The 26934-nt window shown below is 31.6% G+C and overlaps 1 protein-coding gene across 9 annotated transcripts in view; it reads right to left on the bottom strand.

Annotated features, from left to right (window-relative positions):
- The window catches only part of Liprin-alpha (PTPRF interacting protein alpha), a 60251-nt gene that overhangs the window by 27681 nt on the left and 5636 nt on the right, over window positions 1-26934 (bottom strand). For 7 of the 9 annotated variants that reach the window (XM_018539866.1, XM_018539865.1, XM_018539864.1 and 4 more), the window contains exons 2-6: window positions 17698-17799; window positions 17313-17477; window positions 14921-14995; window positions 7105-7197; window positions 5976-6179 (exon numbers count right to left, since the gene is read on the bottom strand). In XM_018539866.1, coding sequence (XP_018395368.1) covers window positions 5976-6179; window positions 7105-7197; window positions 14921-14995; window positions 17313-17477; window positions 17698-17799 — 639 coding nt within the window. The remainder of the gene's footprint in view (window positions 1-5975; window positions 6180-7104; window positions 7198-14920; window positions 14996-17312; window positions 17478-17697; window positions 17800-26934) is intronic. The other 2 variants (XM_018539869.1, XM_018539872.1) reach the window with 2 other exon arrangements.

Raw genomic sequence — 26934 nt, forward strand, 5'->3', positions numbered from 1 at the left:
TGCTCAACAGATTTATGCGCTATTGTTGTATTCATAGACTTTACTTTAACGTTTGTTACAAATTGAAACTTCTTAAAGAAGAAATATCAATCTAAAGAGAGATAAAATCCATTGCTGCTAATCATGCAATTACAAAACATGAATATTTATTATTCATTCCATAACATGCCATAGGCACCACTGAAAATATATACTGCATACGAAGGATAATCCACATTGTGCATTACATATAGTATTAATAATGAGGTATTCAATACAACAATTTGAGTTTTATATATTTAGTGCATGTTATATATATATAATGTAACATATTTTTAAACATAAATAAGAGGAGGAATGCCATTTTTTATTAAAACGGGTGCTATTTAGTAATATTCACATGTAAATATATACATAAATACAATTTGGTCAGTTCTGCAGACTACACGCAGATACGTTTGTAAGACTTGAAACACAAATTATGAACTAAAATAATCTTACACAATTAAATTAATCTTTATAAAATACTAGTAGCATTATTATTAAATCAATGCTTAATTATTATAATTTAGTTGTGAGATTATTATTTCAGTTCATGATTATGTTTCTTGACAACCGAATTAGCGCACAGCCTATAAAACTGATAATATTCATATCAAAAGATATGGTAGTGTGTTGACGCTAAATGCACGCGCCGTAAATAGTATGGAAACTGTTCATGTATTGCGAACCATCGCGTTTTTGACACAATTATCAGATTTTAATATTTTTAATAAAGACTGAACCGACTAAGTTCTAGGTAAGCTCAATTGATAATTTTAGTTCAGATTGTAATAAAAATAGTAATTTTTTCACTACGTCTTACGAACAAAAATATTGCAACGCAAAGTCTAAAATATATATTATTCACATTTACATTAAAATACATCCCCATAGAGTACACTCAAGTTGAATCGATATCTCAAAAACGTTGAATTGCAACATTGCAAACGTAGCAGTACGTGAAATGTAGATATGATGTTGAAAAGACGGCGCAGAAACGTTTAATGTTCGTTAAAATGCAACGTCTGTAAGACAGCCGCGATGGCCTTGACCTTAACATACGTTGTCAAGGTTATGACCCTAAGTAATCTCCAACAGGTTTTCGCCATCGCTCGTTATTCGTTAAAAAGTAATTAACAAAAAAGTTCTGTTATATAAAACAAAAATTCAGTGCTTTAAAAACAAAAATATTCGATAATTGTTCATAAGAGATCCAATCTCGATGACCTTGACCTTGATATATGTTGTTATATATAATAAAAAATAATGTAATAAATGTAATATAAGATTATAATCCTGAGTGATCTTTTATGTAAGAGAAGTTTTGAACACAACCGTATATTCTGATGAAAAAATTAACCTAACCTTAACATAATACATTTTTTGGTGTGGAGTGGCTCTCGCTACGCATAAAAAATTGTAAATTCATGTTAAACATTACTTCGTGTATTTACAACTTTCCACGCGAAAGTAAAAAATAGGTTAGATTAGGTTAGGCTTTTCGGTAGTAAAGCTTTTCGTAGGGAGAGGGGTGGAACTCTCTGCATCCACGCATACACTTTACAATACAAAACTAGATTCTACATGAGTTTATAACTTATGTTACAATAGAAATGATACACTATAACTTTAAACTTTTTGTTAATAAGTTTTTAACGAATAACGAGCTAGAAAGTTAGTCTTAATGATACAATTATTTGAAGGGAACACCTTTGATGATGACTTACTTACCATAGCATGTATGGTAGTAAGTCGGGGGCAGCGTGTAATGTTGCTATTTCAAAAGAGGATATACAGCAGCATTTTAGGTTAGAACATTTATGCGGCAAAGAATGAGTCCAGTATTATTTGGATTTTGATTTTCACCGACTATTTCGGTAAAAATCACAGAAAATTCTATATGATACTTCCGACATTTGAATATTATCAGAATCATCCTGAGCATATGCAGGGGGCTTATTACGGTTCTTGTGACGAAAGTGAAGATTACAAAAATGAGCAAATTCACTAAGTGTTAACCAATGAAGTTATAAATATTCTAGTAAATTCAATTACTTCTATAATTTTCACTCCGTCACAAGAACCATAATAAGCTCCCTGATCAAGGTTTGAGATTATGTTGTCCATCACTTTGATTGACTTTTGCAGCAGTGAATTCTTTCCCGCTCAAATAGGTAACCGCAAACATGCAAACGACCTCCCCGGAATCCCCGGTTTGGTTGGATGTTTGGGTCCTACCACGCTAACACGTTAGCATCGGTGACGTCACAACCACAAGCGAAAATAGCTGTGGTTACGTCTGGTTGGTCATGGTTGGATAACGAAAATATGCCTTTGGTTTTCTAATCCATATTTATCGCCAAAATTATACTAAAAACTATTCGTATTTCCGTAGTGGCAGTGAAATGTCATTTTCGATAATGGTATCTGTTTGTGACGTCACAGCCTGAAACACTCCTAACCAAACGCTACTGTGGTATCAGAACGAAAAAACGCCTCTGTTACTCAGGATCGTGACAACATATATCAAGATCAAGATCATTAGGGCTGTCTCCTCTATTCGATATATTTACAAAAAAAAAAACACTGTCCCCGTCATTTGGGAATTAATTTCTTTATTTTCCTAAGCGCTTACCCACCCAATCTTGTACCCCATCCAACAGCGCAGAACCTCTGCAATCGTAATCAGAATTGCTACTTCGGTAACTCATGAACACTGAATATTAGTAAATGTTTAACTATAATATATAACTATGTAGGAAGACTATAAATCGTTTAATTAGACGACAAGTAATTTAACTATAATCAAAATTTACGCATACTGAGCTTATAGCTCATTCAATATCGAATAAATAAAAAAAAACTTTAAAATTGATTAAAAATTACAACGTCGGGAGAAAATTACAAAAACTGGGAGTTAGCGCAACGAACCGTTTTAGAATGAAAATTAAACTGAACTCTCGAAAAGTTCTCAATCATTTTTCAATTTTCGCAATCGAAGTATTAATTTCTAAAGCGCCGAATATACACCGTCACAATTGCTTGACGCTCAGAGAAGACGAAGAGCGAGGACCTCCTGGCAGTGCCTGGCAAGCGCTCCACTCCGTGCACACCGCCGCGAGCCTCCTCGGACAGCGCGTTTGCCAGTAGGTTATTTTCACTCTCCATGATCCGCGCGCCAAACGATCGGTGGGCATATACACTTGATAGCAGTAGACCAATATTTTAAAAAATTTATATCTCGTTAACCATTGCGAAAATTGTAATTGGTACAGAACTTTTCGACACAGTTTAATCCACTCTATCTATACAAAAACGATGGCAAAAATTTATGTGACACCCTGTATATTATTCAGAAAAATGAGTTTCGTTAAAACATCAATTTAAGTAATTTAAATTTTCGGTAATTATTTAGAATAGGGGAGTCAACTCCGATCATGTTGACTTTGACATATATTATTAAGGTCATGACCTTGAATAACTTCCAACAGGTTTTAGCTGTCGCTCGTTACTCATTAAAAAATTATTAACCAAAAGTTTGAACACCAATATCTTATTTTTGCTACGTACTTTAAGAAATTATTATACACCTGTCGTTGCTTACGTAATAACTTTTGATGCGAAGTAAGTTTATCCCACCTCCTCTCTTGTTAAGGAGCGCACGACTTTCCGCAAGAAGCGATTGTCACTTCACTTTCCTCTTCTTTATCAAGAGACGAGGATTTTTCACGTGAAGCGACTTTCACCCAATTTTAAAAAATTCTTAGATGCCGGAATTGTCGTTAAAAACTATCAGGAATTGGAGAAATCTTCGAGAACAAGATAATTTCGTCATGAAAAAACAATTTTTAGAACCTGGGGTGCCTACTGTCTGTTTCAAAGTTTATTAAAACATGTTTATAAAGCAGAATTATTGTTAAAACCTATGAGGAATTGTAGAACTTTTGTGAGTGCAAACATAATTGTGTATAAAATTTCAAATTTTTGAAATTGGTGTCAATTTCACACTGGCGGAAAAACTCGTTTTGCGTAGAAAGTTGGATACTCTTTGTAAGAGAAAATGTTTAGTAAATCTAACTTCGCGTAAAAAATTGGCCTTTAGGCAGAGGAGAGGGATGTAGGATAAACCTCGCTTTGCGTAGAAATTGTCTGACTTTGTTTTTCTTCTACATTTATATTCATTTTATTATTAATAAGAAAATTAGATAAATTATTTTGAACAGGCAACATATACGAGTAGTAATAGAAGTGCATGCAGCCTATACAGGGTGTTTCCTCTAACTTGACCATTTAAAAATATCTCCGGTGTTTTAATGATACGGGAAAATACTACAGGAAAAAGTTGTTAGATTAGAAGGGGTACATATTATGATGAGCAAAAAATTTTTCTTAAGGTTTTAGAGATTTCAAGGTTATCGCGATTTTTTTAAATAAAATAGTATATTTTTATTAATGTAGTAATGTAGTTTATAAAAAAACAAATTCAACCATATATGATATGTTGTCCTTCAAATGATCTTGGACATAAAAAAAATCACATTTATATAGAAAAAAGAAAAGTTAATGTACTAAGTGTTTTCAATGAAGATTACTTGTGCTAGCTTGTACAAAGTTGTAGTGTCCATTTCACAGTATGTTTACAAATATTTACACCTAAAAACATGAATTGCTAGAAATACTTAAGACATTTAGTGTGGTTTTGACATTACATTAAAATAGTTGTTTCAGCATCATACACATTTCTGTAATATCAAGAAAAAGATGTATACTCAATAAGAGAAAATAAAAATGGTTTTAATTTATGAAGAATCAGGCCAAAATTCAGTGCGAGCTACACAATTATATCATTATATGCGGAAAAGTATCCTGATCGTCACTGTTCATTCAGACGTACATTTGATAGACTGGTTAAGTCACAGTTTATGATATTAATTAAATATTAAAAATATTATATTAAATGAATATTTTGAAATATTGATTTTATGTGACTTTCATCAACGTTTTTGTCTAACTCTTTTTAACTGTGATTAAAACATTCTTAATCTTAGTCAAAAGTATTATACTATACAAAAACGTGCATTACGGTAGTACAAACAAATACCGGCTCAAAAATATATCTGTTTGAAAAGATACTGTTGACGATATCTTTTAAAACATGACATAATTTGTTTCTGTCATCACAACTCATCATATAGCTCTCTTAATTGTCAGAAATGAGTAACATCAAATTTACAGATTTGATGTTACTCTCATTTTTTAGAATTAAGGGAGTTCTATCAATTTATGTATTAGCGTATGGATTAACAAAGTAATGTGTAAAAAGAATTTTTTACTTTATTACTTTGTGTATTAATTATCACGGTGCACTCTCCACATTTGCCTTGTTTCAATATTATTGTTTTTGAACACTGAGAATCCGTAACAAGATTACATTTGAAATTACTTTTTAAGTAAATATTAAATGTTGCTGCAATGTTATAGCAATGTTGCAGCAACATTTTGCAACGTTTCTGCAACGTTGCAATCTTGTAAAGATTTCTGCAACATTGGTGCAATCTTTCGGTACTGTATGGGAATTGTCTTTCGAATAATGCAATCTTTGATTTAACATTTTATTATTATGTATTCAATAAATAAAAAATTGATTCAGGTTTTCTAATAATTTTTTCCCTTCTGTTTCCCATTTTGTTTCTTTTCCTTTTTTCCTCTTCTTCCCTTTGTTTGTGTGTATATATTGAACATATAGATACGCATGCGTGTGCGTAATACGCGCATGTGCATATTTACGTAAATTAAAAATTGGATGAAATTTATATTAGAAAAATAGAATTATAAAAATCAGTCATGATTTTTGCATATATAATCCACATACCCAAAAATAGAAAACTACCTGTCAAGTTCTGTGTTATTAGTTGAACTTTTCTATCGTTCCGCCATGTAATACTAATTCATACCTGCTTGTCGAGAGTAGCTTGCAAATCTATTACTCGTGCTGAGTCCTGCTCAGTTGGATCGAGACTTCCATTGCTCAATCTACTGCCAACTTCAGTGGACTTCTCTGTACCTGGTTTTTGTACCGATTGTTGTTGCTGCTGCTGCTGCAATTGTTGTTGGTATTGCTGTTGTTGCGGCTGGCTTGCTGCCTGCTCAGTCTCATTCTGCCCGATCACAACACTACATTCAGAATGCCTCGCTCGCATTGTCTCTCCTGCATCGTCGCGCAATTCCCAAAACTACATCTATACTACAAGACTACGCGACTGTACGACTATCATGCAAGAGAATGATAGATACATTCTCGTGGATGCAGCGAATCAATGAATGACAAACAAAAAATGATTTGTGTTACGATACTTCATATACCATCTAAGATAAAAGTACACGTGGTTAAATGTTACAAGAGATACAAACATGTTTACTTAAATGTTCATGAGAATTTTATGTTAAATCTTATCGAGACATTATCGTGTCTCCTGATGCAGTCTTTAATATCTTATACGATATGAAACATGGAAAATGTTTTAATATAAAACGATAAGTTAATACAATTCTAAAATTATGACACTAGTGATAGTCACAATAATTCTTCTGCAATACATATGTATTCAGTACTCAAAAAATTAGAATAAAACTCGCGTTATTAATATACGATTAGTGTACAATTATATTTCTTCAGCAATATATATCTACTTAAATACTAATGTATTATATTTAATATATTTAAGTAGATAAAATTGCAGAAAAAAATATAATTGTACATTAATTATATACTAATCATTTAATTTAATTCAATTTACACTCTCGATAAAATTAGAATTAAGTTGAGATTCTTAATCAAACTAAAGTCTTATAGACTTCAATAATATAAAGAATGTCAAGAAGTAAGAAAAGAAGAATACATATGCTAAACATAAGCATGCAAAATGAAAAAAATTCCACAAATGCATTTTACGATTTTTAGACAAATTTTAAACACCTCCACTTATCCATGACCGGTGCGAAGTATGAAAAGCGTATGTATCTGTGAATGTTGGTGCGCATATGGTTCGATTAAAATCATCTTGATAATACGATTCTTTATACCTTATTCTGTTGCTGACCTTCATCTGCCTGTCCATTCTCTTTTGGTCTGTCATCTAATGCTTTTGGATGTCCGCTTATTTTATACTGCTGAAACTATAACCACACTTGCATTAGATAATATTTAAATAAAACAGTCATAACAATGTAGGATATCTATTATTAGATAATTAAGAATCTGATTACTAAGTTTATAGATTTGTAAAATAATAAACGATACACAAGGCTTATAATGAGTAATTAAAGGAATTAGTTATAAATGATTTGATACTATTTTTCTTTTACACAGTCAGCCCCAAATGACCTGCAAGTGACCCTGACCTTAATCTTAATCCTCAAGAAGGTCTAAGTCATCGACCTTTTCCGTCGCTCACTATTTATTAAAATATTATTAGCAAAACAATTATTATTATGAATAATAAGTAATTTTTAAACACGAAGTATATGTTATATTTCAAATCATGAGAGAGGCCAATGAGAATACAACGCAGATTGCAACGCGTAATAAATTTAACAAATTATAAAATTGATACGTACATTTCCAATACTAAATACAAAATTTCGATTTATGTAAACACACAATTTTAATTTTCAAAAAATATACTGTAAGTTTTTTTCTCTCCGCAAGTGTAAGTCAATAAATATTCTCTTCTAATATCGGTTAAAAAAATATTATGTCTAGATCAATACATATTCACATATATCTAACGACAGGTTTATTCAAATGTATTACGCAATTATGTAAGATTTTTTTATTTTATCGCGTATATTAAAATAAAATCACCCATGTAGCGTGTTGTCTAGCTCTGTTTTTATTTTAATTGAAATCATTTTTTCGTTCCTTAATATGAATCATTTCAATTACCAATAATAATTCTTATAATAGAACTCTCTCTCTCTTTTTCAATACTAAAAAAATCATATATTCAAACATAACGGGCAAGACAGCTATTATATACGGTTTTTATTTGTGTTTGTTTCTGCTTCAATGATTATTTTTTATTATTATTCCTATACATTACTATATCGATGTTTCGGCTGCTTTCTTCAGCCATCTTCAATATTATAAATACAAAAATTACAAAAAATTATAAAAAATCAACACAAACATTAAAAAACAGAAAATTATAATAATAAATTACAAATTAAGGTATATTCCAGCAAAACATCAGTGATTCTCTATTTCTTAATATGTAAACGTCTCTTTTTAAACAGTTTTATGGCTTGTAAGAACTATACAGAAATTTCATTTAGTTTCTTTTAATAATTTAAATATCATTAACCAACTGTTGTTCTAAATCTTGCGTGATGTTTATGCTTAGAATATTAAAATTTTTAGCATCCAGAAGACTTTAAAATTTTGTATACATATAATGAGAGATCTATGAGGTGTCGAGTGGCTCACCGCTCGGTGTAATTGACTCACGATCTGTCGATTCGAGTTCAATCCTACTATACGATTTTCGCGTGTAAGGAGCCGAAAACGGCTCTATCTGATGATCAAGAGATCTATAATTAGCGCCGTTCGGATCCGGCGTTAAAAATTATAAGTCCCATATATCAGTAGTAGATATATGTATCTCGGAAGGAAGCAGCAACCCACCGAGAGTAGCTCTACCAAGAAAACATTCTTTCAACAAGAGAATGTCACCACGTTTGGATACGAACAATAGGACCAAGAAGAAACAATGTGAGAGACTAAAACACAATAATCTCAATTTTTTCGTTGTCAACTTTTTAAAAATAATCCAGTAAAAATATCAAGACAGTAAATAGTACAATAGGATTTTTCATTAAACAATTCAAAAGTATTTTACTGATATATTATATTTTCAATATAAACACTCATACTTTGTTCGTCCATTTCACTGATTATAGTTAATGTAAATAAATTTTTGCAGTAATTTATAAATCAAATGCTGATTTTGTATTCGATTGTGATGCCAAACAATATCGCGAGCGCATATAAACAAAAGGATCGGATATTAATAAAAGACACAGAGACAGATCACGATTACACGTTGTTGTATGTGATAATTTATTCAATGGATCGTGTATACTGTATATATACAATATAATTTAAACTAATTCGAAATAAACAATTTTTCAGACTAGATTTGAATTAACAAATGTTTATATGTATATTCTAGGTACGTATTATTAATTGAATTTCAATTTAAATGATATAATTTATTAAATCGGAATTAATATTATTTAAGTAAAATATATTCTGTATTCGTATAAATAAGAACATAAATTGAGTTAAAATATAATTCGGATTATACAGGGTAAATCGGTTAAAATGTGATAAACATATATCTTAGAAATAAAGCATTTTACAAAACAATGTTTCAACAAAATTTTCACAAAAATAACATTGGAGTTATCAAAAAATTTGACATCTAAATCTATGGGTACCAGCTCTGGTGCCTCTTGTAAACTAGAAAATAATAATGATAAAGTGATCTATTCGTTTTGACAGAATCGAGCAGGTAATTTACATTATATTGATCTATTCGTCCTCAATCTTTATTTCTTCATAACATCATGAGACCAAGAAAGAACGGCATTTATCGGGAACGTTGGAGCTGACTTCGATCTTGATAGCATTGTCAGAGTGATCTTGGGCGATCGCGATAAGTCGGGTGCCTTCGTAAATTTTTGTCGCAGTATTATGACAACAAAGGAGGAAGCTGAGAGGAGTCGACAAGCGGCCGCTCGACTCCTCTTTCCTCCTTCTGATACCTTCTGGTACCATCGTTGGAGATCCAGGTGGGATTTTTTCACTTATGTACTTTGTGCAAGATGCAATTAGATTTTTCGTGCATTTTAATATACATTTATCTGTAAGATGTAATCCTTTTAGAGTAGCATGGTGTGGGTTTACAGGTATATACCTGTATATACCCATGGCTGCCAGGAACTTGAAGTGATACTTCGGTAGTCTCGAGCATTCGGCATTAAGACTTAGTGGCGTTGCGTTAAAGGGGGAGTTTTTAGTGATAGATCGAGTCGGTGTCCGCATGGAACACTACACGGTTGAATTCAACACTCTCGACGAACTCGCGTAAAAAATAAAAAAAAAAGATTGACTCGCCGACTTCTGAAAGCACTTAGTAAAGGCAGTGTATGTTCTACCCCTTTTTCTCGTCGGTTCGCCAGCGGCAGAAAAGAAAGCTTTCACTACTAAAAACGCTTAGCAAAGAATATGCTCTACTCTATATTCTCGCTATGGCAATTATGCACTTTAAGGGACATCGCGCCAATGACCTTGACTTTGATATAACATATGTTATCAAGGTCATTACACTGAGTGATCTCTAACAGGTTTTGAATGGTAGTTGTCCATTAAAAAGTTATTAACAATTTAACAAAAAACGTTTAAGAAATAACAGTTTATTTTTGCTACATTAGTATTAAAAACTACTCCATATCTCTTCTATTAAGGAGCATTGGATTTCCCACGTATAGCAAGATCCACTTCATCTCTCCTCTGCTTAGGGATATACGATTTCCATGCAAAGTGACTTTCACCTCACCATCTCCTGCTACGGAGCGCGCAACTTTTCACGTAAAGGGATTCTCATCCTATCTCCCCTCTATTTCGGGGCGCACGACTTTCCATGTGAAGCGACTTCTATCCCTTTGCTACGGCGCATATGACTTTCCACGTGAAGCAAGTCTCATCCCACTTTCCTCCCTGCCGATGCGATGGGCGCATGATTTTTTACGTAAAGTGAGTCTCACTCCACCTTCCCCCTGCCAAAGGACGCACTTTCCATGTGAAATGAGTCTTATCCCACTTTCCCCCTGCAAGGGGTAATAGCTAATAGAAAAGAAAGATTTACTACATAAATTAGACTTTTAAGTTTAAATATCTCTGAAACTACAAGAAATCGTCACTTTGAGGCAAAGTTGCTTAAAATCAAGACCTTGACAATACATGTCAAGATCAAGGTCGGTGTCCTTCAAAGTGAGTGATTATCTATTAACTATTCGTTTACAATTTAGACTCAGATACTGATAATGCTTGCTCAGCGGATCTTAGAGTACTAGCTCGCTTAGGACTGAAATCGGAAATGATAGCTCCTTTCAATTGCAATTATCGTTTTTATTGCGTTGTAGGGTCATGTAGGGAATTTTCCGGTTTTCTTCGGCGTTTTTCTATATTACTGTAACTTTATGCAAGTTATTACGTTTTTTGAATCCAATTTATTTCGGAATTCTCATTATTTTATAAAAAAATTTTTGTTCTACATAATCGCTCGCTACCTGCTTATACAATAAAATCAAGATAAAATTTGTTGCGACTCACATTGCGCTGATTATTCGTATGGTGCTCGTCCGGCAATGGCTCGATACGTCAGCGATTCGGTGATGCGTCGGCTTATTCGGTGGACGGTACTGTGTCGGTCTGATCAGCTGCTTCATCTCTAGTTTCAGTGGGATGACCACAGAGCTGCGACAGCACGTGGGATGTCAGCCGATTTTCTTTTACATCACTTTAATGACTTAGTTTCTTTAACGATAGTAGTCATCCGTCTGCTTGACTATTAGGTCTTGAAGTATGGTATTATTTCAGATTGTGATTGACAGCACGTTTACTATATATTAATGCTGGCTCTGATAGTTTATTTGAACTCGCGTCCTTAATTAATTCGTTAATTTTATTTCCTTAGAGATTGATTTGCCTTGAATTTACTCTCGGTCGTCTTTTTCCGAAAATTTCAGCGATGATCACTGGATATCTTTTTCGTCCTCCTTAATGGTCTTCTTTTAGCTGATTCTATCGCTACTACCAAAATATTGTACTCTTGGGTGCTAAAGCACTAATAGAGGATCCGCATGGACCATAAAGAGATAAAAGTAAAGCACTTTTTCACTATTAAATCCTTTAATTTTATTACACTGTAGATATTTAATGGGCATAACACACCCGTAGTATTAGACTTAAACCCGAATCGTGACACGAACGTTTATGGTCTCGAGTTATGGGAGATGAGATGACTCAACTGTGTGATCTACGACATGTGCTATACAGGATATTTAGAATAAAGCGTTACAAATTTTTATCTCGGAAACACGGCATTATTAAAAAAAATTGTTCAGACAAAAGTTATCTGATTTCAAGAAAGAAATATTAAGACATTTATTATTTTTTATTGGGTGGGAGGTTTCAAGGTCATTTCAAAGTTAACTTTATAAATAGAAAACTACGTCTTTTATAATGGAATCATATACTGCGTAAAGAAACTTCTATCTGAAAAATTTTTCCATCCACCTTCAATTTTCCAAGATATTTCACAAAATATTTTTGGAATTAAAAAAAATGTCAACAATCAGCAGCTTTTGAGGAAAAGTACAAGCAATAAATTCTTTTAAAGATGTTTATTATTTATACTTTGCATGAACATTTACTATTCTAAACACGCAGTCAAAGTGCTTTTAAAGCAGAGTTTACACTCCTTAATCCTTAAATCAAATAACTTTTGTCTGAACAATTTTTCTCAATAATGCCGTGTTTGCGAGATAAAAATTTGTAATGCTTTATTTTGAACACTCGGTACAATGTTTGATCTGCTGATCACAGCTTGGACTTTGATCAACTGATCGAGCTATTTCCGGATATTGCTTTGTCCGAATGTAGTCGGTGCTAATTGATCGCATTCCGTGATTTCCTAATTTTCTGACCTATATACAGTATGTCACAATGTGCGGAAGACTGCTTCATTTCTTTTACAAAATCCTATACCGGTTGCTTCCGTAATGTTGTATTTTCGCAACCTCTCGGAAAGTCACTTCTTGAGTCATTAGCTTGGTAATTACCCTGCAGTTACCAAGTGAGATTCAATAATTATGCGATCGCGCGCGCGTGCGGTAAATCTCGTAGAGTTAAATCTCACTTGAAATTAAAAATTAAATCAGTATTAAAAAAAGGAGTGAAAATACTACTTCTTGTTCAATATTAGCAGATTTTCACTCTTTTTAGAGTGTGGTTTACTTTTTTGGAATGAAATTTGCTCCAAAGGAGTGAAATCAGAGAATGTCCTGTGGACTATAAAATGAGCCTTATTAAGTTCTACATACATTTACTAGATGTCCAAATCTGAAGTTCTAAAGATAATCCTTGAGACAATTATATTACCTTCCGTATAGCATAGGAAAATCCAAGAAATGTCTTAAAGACACTCTAAAAACAATCGCAGTGCAGTGTAAGACATCTATTTCAGATTTATTTCGCATTTTCCTGCCATTACACTCTTGAGTATATGTACTTTATATAACAACAATTTTCTATTTTAAAATATAATTTATGACTTTCCACGTGTAGCAAAATTCATCTCACTCCGTATTCTGCCAAGGAGCGTACGACTTTCCATGCAAAGCGACTTTCACCTTACCTCCCCTTCTGTCAAGGGGCGCATAACTTTCACGCAAAGGGTTTTGTTTTGTCCCAAAGAATGAGAGAAAGAACCACTGCTCCCCCGTCTACACATGTTTTTCTTCCCTGCTTTTGAAACAAAACAAAATCTATAATTAATCTGTTTCAAATAGTGTAGAAAGAACATGCGCGGACCAAAGAAGGGCTCTGCCCCTTCCTCTGCACCCCCTCCTCTTCCATTTAATCATAACCTAATCTTATCCATCTCTTTCAATTTCCGCTAGCAGAAAATGGGATAAACTTTGCGTGAAAGTCGTGCGCCTTTAGGTAGGAGGGAAGAGATGGAGTAAAAGTTGCTTAACGTGGAAAGTCCTATTTCCTTGATCGGTTCACTTATATCTCTCTCTCTCTCTCTCTCTCTCTCTCTCTCTCTCTCTCTCTCTCTTTGCTTTAATGTAGAGCAGGGAAATAATTACTAATTTTGATGATTAACTTTGTTAACGAGCGACAGTTAAAAGACCTTGTTAGAGGTCACTCAAGGCCATGATTTTGACAATATATATCAAGGTCAAGGTCATTGAAAAGGTTCCCGATAGGGAATTTTACCATTTAATTATAAATTTATCAATTATACAATTGTTGTTTTATAATTTACTAATTTTACAATAAAATTTTATTTTTACTAACATAATCAGTGAGATATAAGATAGAGAAGCAAAGTATGATTATTTACTGAATCTCAGTAAAATTAGATTATTAATGAAATCTCCTAAATTATTAATGAAATCCTAATTTACTATTTACATTAATAATATGTTTCAGTGATTTTGAAAGATTTCATTTTTAAAGAGTAGGTATGGAATAATTCCATGATTTTATCCCATGTAAAAACGAAGGAGTATAACAGGAAATATTACAGAAAATATTATACTTAGACAGGATGTCCCGTAATTATTAACTAAAATAGCCAAATTCATCCGGCCTACCGCGAAATGAAAGTGATGACAGGATAAAACCGGGATGATATGCGCCTTCGCTGTTGCTAAGCACGTTAATGCCAATGTCATTTGTAAATAACGTGTTTAGTGACGAAAAACGTACGTCTCTCTGGATGGTCTTATGTCGTCGCGTGCTTATATTTGGCGGTAGACTGAACGAATTTATCTATTTTTATAAATTAATAATTCGTTAACTAATGCAAAAAATGCAAAATGGTAGAAGACTTTTCGACTCAATTTGATTCGCAATATATATACATTTTGTCAATAATTGCGAGACATCCCGGTATAAAATTTTTCTAAAAATTTTACATTTTCAAGCAATAAAAATTGTGTAAAAATTCTAAATTTTTTTAAATATTTTCAGATAATAAACATCTTTTGTTAACGAAATATTTACAATATTTTTGTACTTCAATTAACAAAGTATACAACTCACTTCCTCTTTGGTATGGGCTAATTCCTCCTCGAGACTTGTATTTCTTTCGAGAGCCACGCGCAAACGCTCACGTACCTAGAATTTCATCATAACTGTTATCCTTCAGCTGCAATATACAGAGTGTTCCATTTCAAATAATATATTAATACATATAAATAATAATAATTTCTCGAAAATTATAATACCGACGATACTGTAACTTAAGTTTTATAACTCGAAAAATAATTTAATAAAAAAATGATTTATTATAATGTTCTGAAAAGCTTTCGAGGTAAGCTTTCGAGTAAAAGCTTTCGAGGCTATGAGAATACGCAATGAAGAATAGGGGTTTCATTTAAAAAATTAAAGCGTCCTTGTCCTGATCTTGACAATACCACCCAAGGTCCAAATTAATAGTACTTTCTTATATCCTCCTCCAAGCGATACAACTTTCCTTTGAAAGATTTTTCCATATCTATTATAATTTTCGAAAAATCTTAACACATTATTTAAAAGTTTCCGAACATCCTGTATATACATATAGGTATTTTTTTCTTTTCATTACTCACTTCATTAATTTTCATTATCATTAAAATGCATTTTATTTCAATTGAAAGTATTATAATACTATGAATGACAACTTAGAACAATATTTAAGACGGTCCTTAAATATAAGATCTGATTATGAGCGATATATATGCTAGCCTATATCTTGACATTTAAAAAGTAAAATTTTGTTAAAAAATTAGCACCCTAAGATCCAGTTCGACCGTTAAAGGCAATTTCTTATTGATTGTGTTTCTCACATGTATGTATACACACACGGTACTATAAGATTTAATATTTAAATATTTATTTTAAAAGTTGCGAACAATCAAAAGTAGAATAATATTTACTTTTTCAAACTATAATCAAAATACAGAAAAAATTTTTTTTTAATGCGTCGATCAATGTGTTACTCGTACTTCTATAAAAAATAAAAGTAGATTCAAATATGTCGAGCTAATGATGAGAAGTAGAAATATAAAAGGTAAGTAATTTTGCTTATTTCGTAACTACACCTTCATTCTTAAGTAATAAGTAATTATAATAAATACACAATCATAATATATGTGTTAATTATTATAATAAGTACTATCTAAATGCGTAACATATTAATACAAACGTAAATTGGAAAGAATAAAGGACAATAGGAGTCGGGCGTAGAAGACGTCGCGCAATTAAAAACATCACTACTAACAAGGGGAGGACACATCCAGCATATCGCCAATTGAGATGAAAAAAAATTCAGGTGATTCTTTGAACAAAAAAAACGAATGCGTGTTTTGGGATTTTTCGAGATAGGGCCCTGATCGGTAAAAAAAAAAAATTTAATGTAAGTAAAAATACGACATTCATAATTAATTTAATTACAAAAATTATTTCTTATTTTTCATTATGTACCAATTCTATCTTTAAAAATCTAGATTGTCTACTTCAATCAATAATTTCTTCAACTATTAATAATGTTCCATTTATTTTTAATATTGGTTACTTTAACCATTTCATATTGTAATTTCATTGTAATTTGTATGTTGATAACATTAAATTAACCTCGATAAATTTAAATTTAAATTAATTTACTGTTACCCTGGTAGAAATTCTCTATAAAATAATATTATATTATATTATATAATATAACGGTCAAAATCTAATGTACATAATGAAAAATAAGAAATAATTTTTGTAATTAAATTAATTATGAATGTCGTATTTTTACTTACATTAAATTTTTTTTTTTTACCGATCAGGGCCCTATCTCGAAAAATCCCAAAACACGCATTCGTTTTTTTTGTTCAAAGAATCACCTGAATTTTTTTCATCTCAATTGGCGATATGCTGGATGTGCCCTCTCCTTGTAAGTGACAAAAACCATTTATTCGAATAACTATCATAATAAAAGATAGTTATTTGAATAAACAGTTTTTGTCACTTAGTAGTGGTGTTTTTAATTGCGCGACGTCTTCTGCGCCCGACTCCTATTGTTCTTTATTCTCTTCAATTTATTTTTGAATTATAAGAAGTCTTGATTGATTTTGTTATTATAAGGTTTAATACAAACGATCATTCATGCAAGCGTTTATTATCGCTCTCATGCATCACAGAAACAATAAAATAAAAATAAATCAAATACGTCATAATTCCGATATAATTTACAATTAATAAATCTCTTTTGTTTATTGATAATTATATAAATCTTTTTCACGTACTGCAACCGAAAGAAAGATTGGACTCAATTCAAATAAAAATTGATTTCAGTTTTCTCTTTAAAAGTGTATATAGTTCCTTTCATAAAAGAAATCTTCGTAAATAAACTTTTGCTCTGTTAAAACATTAACGATATAATGATATTTAATAAAGTAGCATAAAATACCTTTTCATCCAAAGCCTTGTGGTGTTCGAAAAGGCTTTTCAAAGCTTTGAGAACTTCAACTTCAGACGATACACCAGATTGCGCAGCAGCTTGACGTTTTACAACAGTCATCCTAAGCGACCGTTCATGTCGCGATACCAAACATTCTAGATGTTCCAGTAAAAGCTGCAAATATCGATAATAAAGCATGTTATATTAACCATGTAATCATTTGTTTTGTCATTAACTCCTTACAATTTTTTACTTATTTGTTACATTTACTTATTTTCACATACTTTAAATACACATTTACTTATTAGAAAAAATAATTAAAAGAATGTAGAAAAATTTGAGAAAATCATAAAGAATTGTTAGAATGTTGTTGTAAAAAAATTAAGTTACGCACACGTGTGTTGTTTCGCTCCGCTTTTAATTCGGAAATTTCCTCTTCTCTTTCCAAGATGCTCTCTCGCGCCGTCGCCAGTTCTTTTGTCAACTGAGAAAATTCCTGTAAATAAAACGATGCATATTAATATTAAAGAATTACTTTACAAAATAAAAAGTATAAATATAAAAAACGTCAAAAATACGCGTCTTTTTATAAAATTGTGTGGAACAATATTGCATTTATATATTTAAATAAAACATAACATATCACTTAACAAATATTAAAATCAATAATGTTGTACGTAGAAAGAGAAACGTTTTTATTTTTTTAAATAGTGTGTTTCATAAGTAATATTTACAAGAATACCATCGGTATAAGTAGGAAATTTTGGTGTTATTTTATTGAAAATGTTCGATATGAGAAAAGGATTGGGTTTAAAAGAAATAAAATTCGTTAACTTGAAGAGTGTAATAATGTCATCTGCACCAGATTTATTATGGCTGTACAGTAATGATAATCTGCCTGGTATTCTTGGATGAAATGATTTTATGACCAAAGCAACAAATAACAAAAAGTACTCTCAATCATTTGTTCGATTCATGCTTGCCATTCATCAATGCATCTACAAATTACGATATAATATACAGGGTGTTTGAGAAGTAATGAAAAATGTAAACAACTGACTGACAAATGAATCAACATACTTGTTTTGTGACATTTGATTAGCCTCTTTATATTAAAGCTAAAAACATTATTTCTACAGAGAACTCTAATTTGAGCAATGCTATTGTTAGACTGGGCAGTTTCTATTTACTTATGTTTTTCATGGGATCTATTGATTATATTATGGATGGGAACGGACTGAAAGAACTTTTTAATATTAAACAAATAAGTTGAAAATAAGAGAAAAGAGCCAAATAGTTTTCTTAAAAATTATAAATATAATGAAATCAAATCATAATACAATAAAATAGAATTCGCAAAATTCGCAAACATAGTAAAATTAATAGGTAAAATTCACAAACGTTTCGACACCGATCGGGTCATTTTCAATGTTAAATTTAAAATTAAGTGTGTATAAAAGAATTAAACGAATCAACAATAACTTACATGTGTATAATTATAATAAAATTAACGAGTCAAAAATATAAAATTAAATGTGTAAAATGAATAATTAAATAACGAGTCGTAAATATAAAATTAAATATGTATAATTAAATATGGATCTTCCTTTGTGTTTTGTCTCACAAGAGCTATACAAATCTTGACAGAAATGTAATAAAAAATGTATAATCCAGTATAAAACTCCAGTAGATCCATTATTAAAATTAAATAAATAAATAAAATAGTCTAAATTACAGTTATAAAAATCGACTGTACTGCTTGAAATAAAAATAAGAAAAACTTTTTAATATTGTTTACGTCGTAAATTCGATTGACAAAATGAAGACAGTCATGCATATGCACGTGCACTTAAAGTTCATACTTTGACTCGTCTTGTTTTGGCAAAAATAATCCTACAGCCAATTGAATTCACGCTAGATGAATATGAAGTGATATAAAATATTCTTAACAATCCTAATCAGTTAATTCTGCAGGTTCTCACTGCAGTAGAGAACGATACAAACACAAAGTTCTTGATAAAAAATTTGAACAACTTATAAAATTTGAAAACCAAGGAAATGCAGCCTAATTATGGATACAATATTTTCGTATGGTAACTCTTGTAAAGCTATTTATTGAAGTGGAAAGAATGAGCAATTGGCAATTTTATTTCGACATTATTCAAAGAATGCTTCCTTATTTCTATGCTAGCGACCATTTTTCATACACAAAATACAGTTATTTATATTTACAAGATATGTGGAATTTACAAGAGAAATAGCCCTTCATGAGTACGACTTATTTATCAAAGAAGGAATGTTTAATATTAGATATTCTAATAGATTTTGGAATAGTATATGGACGGACATGGAAGATTGAACAAACATTAATGAAGACAATGAAAACTGTTGGTGGATTGATTCATAAACGACGGGTCACGGATTGTATCTTAACCAGATAGACTTTAGGAATGTCATTTTTGCACAATGTGCGATAAAATTGAAAAGTTTTACAACATTTTATTTGCTAGTTCACAACAGCATGTTGAGATGAGAAGTTCTCTAGTTAATCGCGACACTGAAGATATAGGCAAATTGATGACATGGTTTTTTGAACATCATTCTTTCCCAAAAATAAAACAAATAATATCGATTAGCATTGGAGTTATTGGTAACGAAAACAATCAATTGCTATATGTCTAAAGAAATTGGTAATGTTGGCATTGCAGCGATTGACAATGATTTTGAGTTTGTTAAATTCTTATGTAAAAAAAAGTTACTCCACTTGCCGTGGTTAATTCAAGTATTATGATAGAAGATATAATCATTAATCCATTGGCAATTTTTCAAAAAGTAAGTATTGCCAAACAAAATGATGACGAGCTTAAAGAATATTTTACATATAAACTTTCTCCATTTCCATTATCACTCTTAAAAAAGAATTTAACACATACGCAAATGTGTCAAATCTATATTGTATAAAGCATTCGAGCAATGTTCAGATAGTATTAACTTTGGAAACAGTATTTATGTTATCGTTGGATGATATTTGTTACATCGAATCGTACATGGAATTATATAGAGTCATTTACGTCAATTTGCAATAACTACATCGAATTTGTAAGAATATATATTATATAAATCATATTATATAAATCAAATGCTGTTATTGTATTTGACGGTTATCCAGAAGATGCTAATAAAAATACAAAATGTGCTGAACGACTTCGATGATCACGAAAACACTCAGTAGGTTTTCAATAATTCAATAATTCCAACTATTTCACAAGAAAAGTTTTTAGCTAGCGATTAAAACAAGAAACGCTTAATACAAACGTTAACAACAAAATTTCTAAATGCAGACTTTGAGATTGAAGAAGTTGAAGAAGATACCGAGATTAATTATTATCACAACAATCAGCAAGTCATCAGTCATTTGATTCTGTAATAATTATTGGCAAGAATGTGAATCTTTTAGTTTTGTTAACAGCATTAGCTTCTAGTTATCTAAATATATATCTACTCAAACTTGGAAAGAGTAAAATTGAACAACAAATATATTCTAGTACAAGTTTGCAAGTAGAAAAATCTGTAGCTGAAAACATTGCATGTTTTCAGTGATTGCGATAATATATCAGCTCTTTTAACCAAGGAAAAATAAAACTCCTAAATATATTAAGGCAAAATATAAAACTGAACAAGATAGTTAAAGTATTTAGAAAAGAAAATGCTGATCCTCACAGTATAGCTAAAACCGGAAAACGAGTATTAGTAACGTTATACGGATACAATGATAACGTTATATCGTTCAATAACATAAGATACCAATGTTTTATGCAATCTGTGTATAAAACAAAATTCAATCTTGCATCGTTACCATCAACGGAAGATGCAGCCAGGCAGCATTCTCTTCTTCGGACATATCATCAAGTCCAGCAATGGTACGGATTCATAAAAAATCCCGAAAAATGGGAATAAAAAAGAAGCAACAGAATCAATGCCATTCATCACTGACAGACTTCCTGCGCCTCAAGCATTACTCATTACCATTTCATGTAGGTGTATGAAAGGATGTCGCAGAGCATGTGGGTGTAAAAAAGCAGAATTAAAGTGCTCCAGTATGTGCGTTAATTGTAATAATTCATGTGAAAATATACAAACAGTAACTTTCGAAAAAGACGATAAAGATTTTGATGAAATAATGCCACATGAGAACAAAAACGAAAAAAAAAAACAATTAATTTCTGATATTGTCAACAAACCCGGTCCATCGGGTATACATAAATGTTCAAAAATAAAATTAATTTAATGCTGTGGAGCAGGCCTACTGCTGGGAAAAAAGAACCACGTAAAAAAAAAACGCGTCTTATACTTCATATTCTAGTGGTGTAGAATAAAATATTGTTAGTATATTATATCTATATCGGAGTCAAAACGTTTGTTTTAGTTATTTTGTATAATATATCATGATTTTTTAAAATTAAATTTGTTCGTTTTAAGTAATTGGCTCTTTTGTCCTATTTTTATTTATACCATTTTTAGTATTATTGAAAAATTAACGTTATTTTGATGGACCGTTACGGGAAAACTACTGATATGACAAAAAATTTTATTCGACATAATTTGCAGGAAATTTTCTCTTCTACAATTTGTTATAGACGTATTTTTTTCAACAAACGCACCTGGAGCGAGATCCAAGGCTAATCTAAGCTGATCTAAGCTAATCAGAACTATGCGACCTTGAATTTCGTTAAAAAATTAGCACCCCATTTAAAAAGAATTATTAAAAAATGATTATTAAGCGCATATGTTATTAAAAATCATAGAGAACTCTTCGTATCGTCAAAAAGAAGCAGGAATTATCATCAGAACTAATGTATCTAAAAATTAATTTTTCAAAAATTTTTTATTTTGTTTTTATAATATTGGAAAATTTTTTTTATATATCAGGAACTCTAGGCAATCGCAAATTGAAGCTATTAAGCCGCTCAGAACTATTCCACCTCGAAATTCGATAAAAAGTTAGCACTCCATTTTTAAAAAATGTAAAAAGAATGTTTATTGAGCAGAACTCTTGTTATTAACTATAGGGAACTCTTCGTCTCGTCAAAAGGAAGTGGAAACTCTAATCAGAACTCCTGAGTACTATAGGAGTGCTAACTTAACATACCCACAATTCTTAAAAAGCGCGTGTCTTGTAATGTTGTGTATGTTCATGTCTATATGTTATGTATAAACGCTGTCTGATTTATCTCCATTGCTACGCAAATTATCAAATTGCCAAATTTACTAAGTATTAGATTAAGTTATTATATAATTTAAATAGGATAATGTATAATTAAACTTACATGAAGTTCATACATGTTATACACTGAGATGTTGACAGTTTGAAATTAATACTATAAATGACGGCCATCGCAAGCATTAGAGATCAAATACATGTTTTATATATATTTATAAGTAAATGTAAAAAAATTTCCTTTAATCTAATGTTTAACATAAATTGATGAATTGCAAGCATTACTTAATGAAGATTCAGCCCAATCGAATCGTGAGTTTGCAACACAACTGGGAGTTGATCATTCAACAATTGTTCGTTGTTTAAATGCAATGTGAAAAATCCAGAAGTATAAAAAGTGAATGTCATATGAATTATCCAAATTGGCAATACCAGACCACATGTTGCTAAGGAGATCACGGAAGCATTGTTAGAATTGGAATAGAATGTTCTCTCGCATCTTGTTTATTCATCAGACATTGCCTCTTCTGATTATCTAGATCGATGCAATAGATAAGTGCAAAGTACAATAAACAGTACTCATCAGCGAAGCATTATAGGAACTAGCTCTTTTGAAGTATTTTTCGGAGTAAAGATGCGCCAGAAAGAAGACATCGAACTGTTAGCGCTGATTGAGCAAGAAAGCATTTCTTTATTCGATGAGGAACGTAAGATATTGAGAACTACAACAAAAGAAAGCATTGCGAGAATTTAATGAGAAAATAAAAGGGCGTACGATTGGAAATGTAGATCAGCCATGCAGCTATCACATAAATAATTTAGTAGTCATTAAACGAATTCAGTTTGGGTAGGGTTCAAAATTAAAATACAAGTACCAAGGTCTCTATAAGATTTCTCAGGAAAAAGGATGTGACCGGTACGAAATGATTGAAGAAGGTGACGGTGAGAGACCTAAGACCAAATAAAGCCTTATTCTCGGGAACCGAAGACTATCAGGAATAGTCGAATGTGGTAACGGACCCGTGTGAATGGCGCTGGTTGTTGAGAGCAGGCAGAGGAGGGGGAAAATTAAAGACAGAAGAAATTGAGACCAAAATGCTTAGCACACACCTCTGTGTACTTAGCCTCAATAAATATAGTAGTGATTATTAATCTAAAAATGGAAGTGTTCACTCGAATCATTTTCATACCCAGACTCTGTAGTTAGTTATATTTATATATATATATACATATATACAAGGGTTGATCAAATATAAACAAGAATTTCTTTTAAAATATTTTTTAAATAAAATAAAAATACAAAATATTTTTTATTTTTCTACGGAACCTCCTGCTGTGGAAACACATTTTCCTAACTGGAAGCTTCTTCATACTGTCATTGGGCGCGTTCAGCGAACTCAACAGTTGAGTCCACTGAACGCACCCATTATAATTTAGATCTAGAAAAATGTATCAATAACAGCAAGCGCTCACTCAACTGTTGAGTCCACTGAACGCACCCATTATAAAAGGATGGTAGACGTGTTGTGAGTCAATTGTGTACAAAGGCCTCCACTCTTGCATCGTCCACAAAACGCTTCTTTCTCTCTTTCAAGAATTAAAGCATGTATAAGAATTAAAGCATGTAAAGAATGAAAGTCACGTGGATTTAAGTGGATGGACCTAGAGGAGGGGTATTCAAGTGCACCTTAGGAAATTTGCTCCAATTTTTGACGTGTTTGACGCAAACATTTTTGTGCTGCTTCGTGAGAAGATGCGGGATCCAACAAGCTGAAACTTTTTCGTATTCCAGTTCATCTGAGATGGTTTTTTGGATAGTACCATAATTGTTTCCGAGATAAACAGAAATTTCGGCAAAATGCGTCGTCGGTCTCCAGAAGAACTGCACGAACATTGTCTTCCGTTAGATTCGTCCTGGGATGGCAATCGTGACTCTCATTTTCGACTTTCTTCTAGATAAAGTTTTGTGCCAAAAGAACACACGAGGCTGTGAAAGGGTTAATTCCCCGAACTTGTTGACGTAATTTATGGAAAATTTCACCAGGCCGAATCCCCCTTCTTCGGCAAAAATTTAATTATGATCCGTTACGCAACAGACGGATAAACCATCTTGTTGCAGATGTACCAACCCGAGGACGCTCTCAGACTAGAAATCTCATTCTAACAGCCCCACTAAAATATCCTTAACGTTGCATTGTTCTACTTTACATTTTCTAGGTTCCAGAGCGAAATTCTCGCTTATATTTGATTCACCCTTGTGTGTATGTTTGTGTATGTACGTGTGTATGTTAGATTTAAAAATGCAGCTAAACTATCGAAATAACATCGCAATTAAATTTTTATACTAAGACATTTATAGATATCACAGTTAAACAAGTCTTTATATTATAATATAATCTGTAAATAAATTTATTTATTACAAAAAATATTATGTCGGCCGGGAGTCAAACCCGAATTTCTTGCATTCCGTGCGAGCGTCCTAAGTCCTAAGCTTTCGAAGTCGCCTCCCCCCCTCTCTCTCTTTCTTTCTCTCACAGTAATATTCTGACCTATTAGGCATCAAAATTTAATTATGATATTATTTCAGTAGTTTAGCTGTCTTTTTAAGTCTAATAAAATTTCGACGTGCTGTTAAGAAATAACCATAAATGTAATATATACGTATATGTATACACATATGTAGTATATATTATTATACTGAATGTTTCAGACCATTTTTTCGTCTTCGCAGGATAACATCTAATAAAAAAAATGCTCAGACAAAAGTTGTAGGGTTTAAAAAGATCAATATATTGGTTTCATCAATTTGATCTTGGGTGACGTTGCCAAGGTTAGATTAAACTCATAACAATTTTTTAAAATAAAAATCTCCATTTTTAATGCTTATTCTTGTAGCTTATCTCGAGAGATTTTCACAACACTATAACAAAATATTTTTCCATTGAATATTTTATGAGTTATATTAAATTTATAGAACTATTGTGGCATTAGAGTTATTTATAATGTCCAACTGATGATTAAAAAACCTTTCAAATGCTGTTCAGGATTATGATGTTGATATCGTATATCAAGATCAAGACTTTTAGAGATCGTTCCTCTTATTTTTATTTTTACATTAAATATGAAAACGCATTATAACTTTTATATAAATAAAACAGACACCGAGCTAAACAGATGTTTTAAATTTCTTTACAGCTATTTTATTTTTCCAGAAAAGTTTGCTAAATCCCTGACTTTCCCTGACTCTGACTTGTGACAACCTTGTATTGGATTTTTAATTCTGGCTTAATTAGCCAGAAATATTTTTAATTTTAGACAAGAACTCCAGAACTCTTCGGGGTGCATTCGGAACTACAAAAAAATTAATTTAAAATAAATAAGATACTAACCTCACAAAAAATGAAAGGATAAATTATGAAAATAGGAATATGAAGGCCGTCTTAGCGTTTTATACATAATGTGTTACAGTAACCAAATTTTTATCAAAATGAATCTAAGCATATTCTTTAAGACACGTTGACACTAAGAATTCATTAATAGAAAAATCAATGATGGCAAATCTGAAATTCAAAATGTTTGTGCTCCGTTAAAGTCACATATTTTAGATATTTCATAAAAAAAGATAAATGTGCCATTTTTCAACGTTTTCTTTTGAGCACTGCTAAAATAAGATTATGAAAAAATTGAAATTTAAAAAAAATCCGGAAACATGAATACTAGAGAGATGGTATAAGTTTAATTATTTGCTTCAGCCGATGAAAATAGCCTACTTGACCACTCTCAGTCAAATCCAGAGACAACGGCGAGGACGTGGTGGTCACTGTCTCCATTGCTTCTTTAAATTTTTATATTTTTTATTTTCTTTAAAAAAATAGACAATAAATGCCTATAACGGTCGAAATTAAATCTTTAGTTTCTAAATAATTCAACGTGAACTTTTATATCAGGAGACACGATAATGTTTCGGCGTTAAGCAAGCGCAGCAACATTACCGTATACTTTACGCGAGACCTCGAGTTGCAGAGTATTGAGATTTTTGAATCTCAAGCAATTCGATAGCAATTCGAATTGTGTAATGAAAGTGCTTTTATTTTTTCTCTACATACCCTATAAGCGGAGATATTGCGGCGCAAATTCCGGATCTATAACTTTTCAGATTTAGATACGTCGTTCGTTGTCATCGTCAACGTCGTCGATCACCGGACATTCCTTTCGTGTTCTGACATTTTTTGCACAAAAGGCGCTAGCGATATACATGATCAGCGTGCGCTGCGATCTGTACTATGTATATAGAGATTTATACTATATCGGTAAAGTCGGTCTAAGTGTCTCGATTAATAATATATTAATAAACATAATATATTATTGAGTTTAAACTCTTATCTTATCTCCGATGTTGATAAAAGAATTAGG

Source organism: Cyphomyrmex costatus, unplaced genomic scaffold (genome assembly GCF_001594065.2).
Source record: "Cyphomyrmex costatus isolate MS0001 unplaced genomic scaffold, Ccosl1.0 scaffold223, whole genome shotgun sequence".
Classification (NCBI taxonomy): Eukaryota; Metazoa; Arthropoda; class Insecta; order Hymenoptera; family Formicidae; genus Cyphomyrmex; species Cyphomyrmex costatus.